Source organism: Nelumbo nucifera, chromosome 8, assembly GCF_055504915.1.
Source record: "Nelumbo nucifera cultivar China Antique chromosome 8, China Antique-T2T, whole genome shotgun sequence".
Classification (NCBI taxonomy): domain Eukaryota; kingdom Viridiplantae; phylum Streptophyta; class Magnoliopsida; order Proteales; family Nelumbonaceae; genus Nelumbo; species Nelumbo nucifera.
The window spans coordinates 9,148,542-9,159,883 of NC_142656.1; the positions used below are offsets into that span (position 1 = coordinate 9,148,542).

The following is an 11,342-nucleotide window of genomic DNA, read 5'->3' on the forward strand; positions in this document are numbered from 1 at the left end:
ATTGATTAACTTACACACAAAGCCCCAATAATCCAATTGAAACTACCTCCACTTAATCGTTCTTTACATCCCACTAGAGAGTAGAGACCCCCACCCCTTGACATTTACCTGGTTTTTTAATGGTTTCTTATTGCAAAAGGTCCAGGGATTACCTACCCTAAAGTCATAGTTAAATTCCACTTCACTTTTCTTACTATTCTATCTATAGTCATTCCGCTTTGCTCTCTCTTTGCCAAAAGGTGGTGGAGGGATGAAAAATAAAATTGACTGAACCTAACCTCTTATTTTATGAAATTCTGTCAACAGTTGGGTATCCATTATTCAAATAGGAGTTATATATATATATATATATATATATATATATATATATATATATATATATGTGTTTTATCTCTCTTTTCTTTCTATTGGACAACTGGAGTGCCTTCACATCATAGGCGATAGGCCCCCTTCAGCAGTAATTAATAATAAACAATCTCCATTCCCATTCTAGCCATGGCTTTTGGCCATATTCAGTTACAACATTCAATAAAATTCCATAGAAAAATGGGTCTCCATGCTATTTCAAATCGGTGTAACGGTTTAATAATATTGTAATTCCATACAAAGGGAGGCTCTTCCACTGACATCTTTGATAGAGTATGGATATATATGGATCCACGATTCAAGGTTTTGATCCTTATCTTTTTTCCTTCTTTATTATTTCTTTCTAGCCATGCCTCATTGATTAGATTTCCAACTGATAAGTCTTTTTAAGAATGACAATTTAAGCTTTATCATCCACTTGAGCAATTGCATAGTTAAGTGGTTTTTCAGCCTATCACCATCTTTGAATAATAGCACCAGAGTAGAACAGGGAGCAATTAGCTTTATGTCCACAATCCTCACCTACTATCTTTACAGGTTAGACTTGATTTGGACCCTCCAAAGGAAGAGACCTACCAATCCCACACAAGTAATAGTTCCCCCCCCCCCCTCCCCCTCCTCCCTCCATTCTCCTACCAAACACCAGGACCTTTATTTTGTTTGTTCTGTTTGGGTGGTTGTTTAAGGGAATTTTTTACTGATCAAATCATTTCATATAGAGTACCCTTTGTATCTAAATCCTGACCTAATGAAACCAAGTCTTTTGATCCTTATAACCATCTAACTATACCCACAGACAGTAGTTGGCCTGTTAGTGTTGATTTCTTTCTTTTTATTTATTCCCTTCTTCTAGAGCAGGGGAATTATACTTTTCACCTGAAAATTTCTCTTGTCCATTTGCAGAGCCAACCATTAATTCCTTCATCCTGAGGAGAACCCATTCATGGGCATAGCCTTATTGGTTGTGCAAACAGGTAGATATATTGTAGAACCATATGCTCTAAATTAAATGACCTCGGTTCTGATCCGAGTTTCCTACTTCATTTCCACCATTCAATTTAGAATTTGGTTGTTCGGAAGCGAAAAGGAAAGGAAGGAAAAATTTGAATTGGCAGAAGATTAGAGGGCCCCGCCCAGCTACATATCGATGCATAACTGTATAATTAATGCTCGTTTATAAAATGAATTTATTAGATAGATCATAGATGGGAAGGGGGGATCAAAAGAAGAATTCTGCAGCAATTATTTGCCAATTAAGTCTCACTCCTTTTACTTGGAAGATCAATTATTGATGAAACACCTCGTGAAATATATGTGTATTGACTTGTGTGTTGAAATTTTGTATGTATCTGTAATTTACCTCACCAAACAGATGACTCGATGAGGAAGACTCAGAACCCTTCACTCCTGCAGCATCAGAAAACTTCTGTGCTGCCTGTGCCTTCCACTGCGGCACTGCCCCAGTAAAAAGGTGGCCTGGCCTAGCTTCTCTAATTGCAAGAAGATGCGGCTAGCGTTGCATCTGATCTATATATCAGACACACGAAAAAGGTGCACTGATATTTATGCATTCAAACGTCAATGAAAACTAAGGTGCGCGCATCAGGTCTTTTCATGCATGCTTCCATAGAGCTATCCGGCCACCATTTGGCCTGTAGAGCTGGGTACGTTGTCTGGTCAAATTTTGATATATACATGGAGGCTGGGATGGAGCTACCATTGGAGGAATTCCGACCGATTAATACCGGTAGTTTATAATTGGCCTTGTTTGATTATATGCATGATTGATGTCGCCGGAATCAACCCTCCTGCTGGAGCTGGCGTGGTTAAGTCGTTCACCAAGATGGTCCATTGATTGGTTTGTCAACAAAAAGAACAGGAGTAAGTACTTCAGTTCTGGGCTTTCATGGTCTGCAACAAGCCAACGACATGGAGTTATTTTTCTTGGCATAATAGTTATTTTCCTGACCAGCACCGTCCTTGAAAAGCTCAAGACGTAAATCCTGTGTGTCTGAACGTGTCATATGTCGATAGAACGAGAATACGAGATGGGTGTTGGTCGTTCTTGTATCAATTGGCCTAGGAGGGCTTATGACGTCCATTTTTATGGATCGAGATTCGAGAGACACTGGTTCATATTTCAGAAAGTGGGAATTTATCAGAAATTAAGCAAAATAAACAAGAGGAAGCGGAAGTAGAAGCAGCAGCAGAAGCAGATTAAGCATCATGCTATCTATTAAAATGTTCATGACTTTTATTAGAATTTTAGCTTTGGTCAAGGCGGTCGACCAATCGCTATATGAGATATATTTGGAGACTTGTTTCTACCCAACTTTCATAAAATTTTGAGAATTTTGGACATTTATTTTCTCCAAAATGTTCGTGCGATAATTTTGAACAATGCAGTTGCTAATGGACGGCATTAGAGTTCTCCATTTTAGCTTATGAGGGTGCAAATCGGGCCGGATAGGTCAGGTTGAAACCAAACTTAGACCAACTCGAACCCGGACCCTAACCCAACTTTCTTCCATCCTTTTAAAATCTCGGAAGATCACTCAAGTTCTCTTAATATTTGATTCAGAGACCTAAACTTAATTTTATGACTAGTTTTTTAAATATCATTTGCTTGTTTGATGTTTTTATTGGCTCTTTTTTGTACAAAAGTGAAATTTAACAAAAAAAAAGTAATATTTCAAATTGTTAGAGTCTAAAGGTGCTACCTAGCCAGTCAGTAAAGTCTCAAATAGCTACCCGTTGTTGCATAGCACATTATCAAAAAAAAATGTTGTGCGGCCAATTATCAAGAAAAGAAAATTATTAGAGTCTATTATGAGCTATTATAGATCTTCTATTGAAAACCTAAAATCATGAAATTATCAATAATGAAATATGAATTATGGAACAAAAATCACTACTGACATTAGGGTTGTAAGAGGATGGATTTGGCACCAATGGTTAGACTCCAGAAGTCTGAAAAAGAGGTTTCGGTCCGAAAAGGAGAGAGAGAGAGAGAGAGAAATTAGGTCTCATGTGAATAATGGGTTAAAATGGACTCCCATATAGGACATTTGATTAATGGGGACAAGCATTATCATAACATCAAATGGATTGTCTTGAGATTAAAATGTTTTCATTGTAAATATCAAGGTTTTAAAAACTGATCCGGAAACGGAACCATTTTGGCCACCAGTTTCCGGGTCAGCGGTTCAATTGCTCGGGTCAAACGGTTTGAACATCTTATCCATTAGATTGAAATATTAGGGTAAGATGCATATTATATAAAAGAAAATAAAGGTTAACTTTGAATAAGAGAGATTTGAGAAAATTGTCAACTGAACTGAAAAAGTTAGAAGAAGATGAGGACTTGCAGGTTGCAGGCTTACAGCGGCAGCGATCTACTTTGTCTCTTTCTTTAATTGCATGTATGTTTAGCTCTGTCTCAAAGTGGAACTTTAGACTCAATTTTTTTATTTTTTTATTTTTTTCCTTGATTTTTCCAATTTTGTGGATTTACCGTCAATTTTTTCTGTGTTTAAGGTCACTTTGGATTTATCTTTCAAGGTTTTGGAATCCCTTGCAATGTCCACCCTTCCCATGACTACGATTACAAAGTTATTTCATCTAATTATTGGCATCTAGAAAAAACGACTCAAAAACATAACCGTTCTGGCCATTGGTTTGTAGAACGAACGGCCCATTCTAACAACAAAAATTTAAAAAAATTAAAAATGGCCAAAAATGGTTGCCTAGATGGTTCCGAGCCGAACGATCCTAATATCCGGATCAACTAGGAGTTCTTGATGTGAAATAAAGGACAGCTATGAAGTAGAATTTAGAACTATCATTGTATAATCATATTCTTTTATATAAAATGCTTTGTTGAAGCAATATTTAAAAAACAAGCACATGATGATCTCTTGTAAGTCTTTATATGAGTTTCAAGACTTGAGTACTTATAATTTCAAGTTTCTTATTAAGAAACCATTGTATTTTTTAATGTAGCAAATAGCAATGTTGCAATTCAATTTCAACCCCTGCGAAGCAAGGCCCTCCACTAGTTATTATATATAAAAAGACATAGGTTTCATGTTTTTTTTTTTGGTTTAATAAAAATTTGCCTTTAAATTTAAAATTATTGACATACTTGTACACATACATACATTTATGGCACAGACATGCATACATAAAATACATGTTTATAAAACATTTATACATGCAAACATGAAGTTAAATCTGGTTTTGGTCCAGCCCATTGATCAAAGCCTCAACCTTGACCCAACCCCAACCTGACTTTTTTGGGTTGGGTTTGGGCCATCCTAACCCAAGTTGCAGCCCTAGTTACTTGAAACATTTGGATTTTATTTATCCCTGATATTCTTTTCCTTTTCTATAATCACTTTCAATACTATTCTTTGAGGATGGAAGAGATATTCTAGGTGTTGACCCCCTCTTTCTTCAAACCATGGTTTTCAAAACCAGACCGGACTGGACGGTCGGACTGAAAAAATCAGGAATCGGTTAGGTGTCCGGTTCCGTTTTTCCCAAAACAGGATTTTTTCCAAAAACTATTGATTTTGGTCAACGAACTGCTGATTCAGGCAATTAACCGTTGAAACCGTTCTAATGGTTTTAACCATTTTTTATTTTTTGTCAAAACGGGCCGATTATTCGATTTAAACAGTCAGACCATTCAACCCGAAAACTGGACCCAGACCGATTTGTTCTCCAAGTCGGTTTTAAAAACCTTGCTTCAAACACCACATGCAGATTTAGTATGACTCACTTTTGAGTAGATATTAATTGTCAACATTAACGGTATCAACTATAAGAGAGAGATGAAGAGATGAAGGGCTGAGAGCAATTGGTAATCAAGAAAGAGAAACGAGACAAGTTATGGACCTTATGGCCTTCTTTGTTAATTTCTTTTGGGCGGGATTTTCTTTTCTCCATCTATGCTGAAATCTGAACTCTTGCATTGAAAAGCTCATTATTAAGCACTGCTGTGCCTTTAGTTGATTCTGTTCTTCTTGAGCAATCATCCGGTTGTTAGGGTTAGGGGTGTCAATTGGATTGGATTTGGTCCAATCTGATTCAGTCCAATGTGAGTCCGTTATAAATGGATCAGGCCTAATCCAATTCAATGAATATTTTGGACCATTTTGGATTGGTCTAATTTAATGTCTGGACCATCCAATCTGTTCTAATTTAGATTAATTCTGACACAAACCTGATTCATTTACACCTATATTCTTATCTTTTATCAATGGATCAGATATTGGCTAATCCAACCAAACCTAATATAAATTCATTATGGATGGACCAGGTCCAATCCAATCCAGCAAATACTTTGGACCATTAAGTTTGGACTGGGCCAATTCAATATGCCTTGTTGGTCCATCCAATCCATCCAAATTGATTTTGGTTTGAACAGGGTCAAATCCAAAATGGGTCCATTGACACCCTTAGTTAGGGTGTGTGTAACAAAGAGAGAGAATACCTCTGATTTATTCACTGCCTTCATCTCATCAAATTCGTTCTTGCACATAGAAAAGGTTAAACTAATGTGAGTAGACATGTGGTTTCATTTGATTGGGGACACAGCCCTGTCCAAACCACACTCGACAGATCTGGATTCATTTTCTTCCTTTCTGCTATTTTGTTTAAGATGACATACCAGAATTGGAATGTGCAACTGTTTGGTTGGGTGGAATATATAATTACTCCTAAAATATCAGGTATGTTCTCAGCAAAGAATGTCATTATTGAATGCATAAATTTGTTTGATAGAAAGTTTGAGTGAAAGTTCTTAATAAGTTTCGCAAAAATCCTCATCAGTAACTTCCCCCACCTCTCTCTCTCTCTCACCAAGAAATATACAAGCACTTGTATCACATTAAGTCCCTGTTTGGTTCATGGGAATAGGGATCTGAAATTGGAACCGAGATGGATTATTCCGATTCCAATTATTTGAATGGGCAGAATCAAAATTCTATTTACATTTCTGTCGGAATGAAATTCCCCCATTTAAAGGAATGGCCATCCTGCCCCTCCATTGTTATCCTTTTTGCCTCTCTTGTGTTGAGTGAGATGAGATTAGTTAGGTTGAGGCTGTCCAATTGCAATAATTGTAGGTGATGGTGAAGCATGGATCCCTCTTAACAATAAAAAGCCGATGACCCAGATGTTCTGGTGGTCTCTCGTTGTCCCTCTAAAAGATAAAAGATGATGAAGCATGGATCACAGCCGCGTATCTGCAGCCTTCATGCTTTCCTCTAGCTAGCTCCACGAGTCCATGGTTAGGTCAATGGAATATATATGGACCTCATCAGGGGAACCTGCTTTGTCCCCGCTCCCCAGTCCCCACTTCAATAAAAAAACACATTAATTATAGTGTGTAAGTAATTAGACTAGCGCGTCTGATCCAGAAGAAGGAAGAAAGAAGGAACATTGATTTAACATTCACGGTGTAAGACCTGCTTCCTTAATTCCTCCCTAAAGAGACGTAAGCGAAGTCAACCAATTTAACTAATTAACAAATACAATAATATATTAGGATCCGTTTAGTTTAGAGTTGGAATTAGAATCAAAATTCTCTGGAACCAGAATTGGAATCTGTTTTGGTTCAAACAGAAATAGAAATAAAAATTAAAATCAGCAGGAATGAGATTTCATTCTCAAAAAAAGAATAGGGAATGACCATTCCCTCAAATGAAGGAATGTCATTCCAGCAAAAATGGGAATGGAATTCCGATTCTGCTCAACCAAACAGTTAGAATCGGAATTTGTCAAGATTCCGATTTCGATTCTGATTTCAAACCCCTATTCTCGTGAACCAAACGGAGCCTTACTTTTTTCTTTCAAGAATTTGTAAGATAGAATCGTTTTCGTAGATACCCACCACCATCAGGATAGAAGATAGAACAAAGTGGCCGATGGAGGGCCGCGGAAGCTTCGGCCAGTACCCCGCCCCACTAGCGGTACAAGCTCGGAAGCAGCTGCCTCCCAGTTCTTGTCATGCATCATCGATCGGTTTCCTTGGAAGTTAAGAGGTTGACTTCATAGTCCTGTTAATTAATTAATACGATACGACTAATATATAAATACTGAAACTGGGGGGCTCTACTTTCTCCTCATCTCTCTCCTCCCCCAGAAACAACCAGGACCAGCGCTCTGATCTTTGTCTTACCCGAAATATTCAGCGGTGCTGGACATGGATCGGAAGCTCCATGAGGCAGTCCTAAGGGGCGACGTACCCGCCTTTCTCAATCTTATTAGAGAAGACGAAAGCATTATCGAGCAAACAACCTTCTACCTTTTGAACACTGTATTACACATAGCTGCCAAGTTTGGACACCTGGAATTGGCTTCAGAGATCATTAAGTTACGGCCAGAAATGGGATCGGCAGAGAACGAGAAGATGGAAACTCCATTGCATGAAGCATGTCGTGAGGGACATGTGAATATGATAGAGGTGTTGTTGGAGGCTGACCCTTGGGCTGCCTACAAGCCAAATCGCAATGGTGAGAGTGTCCTCTATGTGGCTACTTATCATGGCAAGGTCGACGCAGTGAAGTATCTCTTGAACGATCCCCGTCTCCTTATGTTGGAAGATGATAGATTTGCAACTTCGCTTCATATTGCAGCATCTGCTGGCCATTTAGGTAAGTAGTCCGATCCGGCCATGATTTGAACTTGGTCTTAATTAGTGGATTAATTGGTTATTTATATTTAATTACTACTTGATCTTGATCATGGAGTTCTTAATTAATTATATTGTGTGTTAATATATTCCATATTAATACTCTTAAGAGAAATTAATTTGTGTATCTGTGAACAGTACTGAACACCCATGCATGTTTTGTGGGTTGGACCTAGTTGCAGAGAGCCCCCAAGATTATGGGTGTTGTTAATTAACGGAAAATGATAAATTATTTTGTCATTTCTTACGTGGTTAATTAATTGGCTATGTTCTGAAGCCTGGTGGGTTCCTGCCATTCCGAATTCTAGAGAACTTGGGTGGGGTTGGGTTGGAATTTGGAAATTTGAAAATTTTTTCAATGGGCCCAAACCCTAAGCCAAGCCCAATGTAGTTGAAATTCTTTTAAGTTGGGTTGGGCCTGACTTGTAGCCCTAAAACGGGCTTCTCTATTGTGCTGTTCTGTGACCTGTGACTGTTGAGAAAGTCCCACCTATCGCGATCATCTGCTTGACAAATGACATGACATTATAGTACTGTTTGATCATGATCACAGACATTGTTAAGGAAATAATTGAATTACGCCCAGATTTTGCATGGAAAAGAGACTTCCAAGGACATTCTCCCTTGCACTTGGCTTGTAACAAGGGCCATTTAGAGGTAACAAGAGAGCTTCTGAAGCTGGACCCAGACCTGTCTTTCTTGCAAGATAACGATGGTAGAACTTCACTCCATTTAGCAGCTATTAAAGGCCAAGTAGATATCCTAGATGAGATCCTCTCAACCAGTCCAGAATCGGCCGGTATGTTGACGGGCCAAGGAGAAACGGTTCTACATCTTGGTGTCAAGAACAACCACTACGAAGCAATCAAGTTTTTGGTGGAGGCGCACAACATCAACGAACTTCTAGACTTTCCAGACCACGACCGCAACACCATACTGCATCTAGCGACGGCTAGGAATCTCACCAGAGTAAGATATCGGAACATACATGATACATGCATACATCAGCTGCTAGCCCAATCGCATGCAACACCATGCCTGAGCTGAGATGTTTATTTATTACTTATTAGTTTCTTATTTACTTCATTTGGTTTGACAAATGTACAGATTGTTACGTACCTCGTGACTGAGACAGATATTGATGTCAATGCTCTCAACCGCAAAGGATGCACGGCTCTCGACATTGCCGAGTCCAGAGCTGGAAATTCCGGTTCTCTCAACCTTATTCTTGCACTGAAGGAAGCCGGTGGTAAGAGAAGCCATCAATTGACACACGGATCGACCGATCATTCACCCAATATCCAGAACAAATGGGAAAGGTTGCATGGAAATCATTTGCCTGCTGCTCCATGGTCGAAAACTATCTTGGATTTCCCTCCAATCAATCGCCTACAACAAAGACACTACAGTCGCCGGAGGAAGCAACATAAACTCCACTATGCGAGTGTACAGAATGCTCAAAACACACTAGTCATAGTTGCTGTTCTAATAGCCAGTGTTACATTTTCTGCTGGCGTTAACCCTCCCGGCGGTGTTCACCAAGATGGGCCATTTGCTGGGAAGTCAACAATGGGAAGGGCCACCCATTTCAAGGTCTTCATGATTAGCAATAACATGGCACTTTTCCTGTCACTTGGCATCGTCGTTGTCTTGCTCAGCATCATCACTTTCAGACGGAAACCATTGATGAAACTATTGACCGTGGCCCATAAGGTCATGTGGGTTTCCGTGTCATGTATGGCCACAGGTTACATGGCAGCCACGTGGATCATCATGCCACATGGCAGAGGAACAAACTGGGTTTTGGCAGCTCTATTGTCAATTGGCGGAGGGTGCATAATGTTAGTATTTGTGGGCCTCGGGTTGATGTTGGCACGCCACTGGCTTAGGAAACGGGAATGGAGGAAGAAGAACGACAAGAAGAGAAAGAGGACTACTGGTCGTATCATAAGCCACAAAATCGGTATATCCTGCTGCCACAAAAGGAGTCTTGGTTCTGGCATAAACAGAATGGGAATGGGGAGTCCTTTTAGCAGAACAACCTGCAACAACTATTCGAGCTTTGACTCCACTAACTCTGATTTGGAGAGCTCAGAGTTAGAGGGTCTTCATCCATTGTAAATTTGTAATGTCGTCCCTCTGTAATTAACGATCCGTTTGTTTAGTGCAAATTTCATTTGCACGTACGGGTGTAAATGCACTAATGTAGGGAAGTGCCAATGGGTTTGAGTGTAAATTCTGATTTGCTTTCTTTTCCATATTTGACTTCGCCTTATTTGGCTGTGAAAAGTAAAATAAGATGTAAAATTATGTGGTTCTCGCTTTATATGAAAAATAATAGAGGCAGATCAAGGTATGAGGTAAAATGAGGTGGTCCCATTTTATATAAGATTAATTAAAAATTTGGTAGGAGGTAGAGCCGTAGAGGTGTACATTTTGAATCTGCCAATTTTGCACTCTCAATGAATGCAAAAGAGGCAAATGGTGCAAATCATAATTAAAATTTACATTTTATGAAAAAACTATAAAAGTAATTATCTCCTTGTTATAACATATGATATAGTATAGGTTCGCTATAAGATGTGCAGCATTGACAATCCAAATCTAATCATGATAAGAGGCATCACTTAGGTGGAGTTTGATAAATCTGAAAAGTTAAAGAGATATTAAAAGTGTTTGAAATCTGAAAAGAGCCATAGATGTTTTTCTACTTTTTAAAGGATCTCCACAAGTTTGTTTGTGTTGGATCAATCCTTTACCATCTGAAATTTACTGATTTTACTATTTTACCCTAAAACATACTATTTGAAAATGTTGAATTCAATTTGCATTATCTCATAAAAAATAATTTTCAACCTCAAAATAATATTGAAACAATACAGATAAAAAATAATAAATTAATAATTACTAATTACTAAATGAAACAATTAAAATTAAAAAATTAATGACTATAAAAATATTAAAATAATTAATAATTGACACAAATAAAAATTAAAATAATTTTTAAAATTTAATGAAATAATTAAAATTTACTAATTAATAATTAATAAATAACATAAATAAATTTAATAAAAATAATTAATAATTAATAAAAATATTATTATTTTTCACCGAACCACCACTGCTGCATGTTGCAGTGGCGGTGGCGATGGCGGGAAGACAAAAGAGAGAGAGAGAGAGCCACCGCTGCAATTTGCAGCGGCGGTGGAGAGGAGACAGGGCGGAGAGAGAGAGAGAGAGAGAGAGAGAGAGATAAGATCTGAACCCAAATCGATCG

At 38.2% G+C, this 11,342-nt stretch overlaps 1 protein-coding gene across 1 annotated transcript; it reads left to right on the forward strand.

Moving 5' to 3' along the window:
- Positions 1 to 7,480: 7,480 nt before the first annotated feature.
- Positions 7,481 to 10,319, forward strand: LOC104592114 (uncharacterized). The gene is made up of 3 exons (XM_010251314.3): positions 7,481 to 8,027; positions 8,619 to 9,034; positions 9,173 to 10,319. The coding sequence occupies exons 1-3, from the start codon at positions 7,577 to 7,579 to the stop codon at positions 10,184 to 10,186; spliced, it is 1,881 nt and encodes a 626-aa protein (XP_010249616.1). The 5' UTR covers positions 7,481 to 7,576; the 3' UTR covers positions 10,187 to 10,319.
- The last annotated feature ends 1,023 nt before the right edge of the window (positions 10,320 to 11,342 follow it).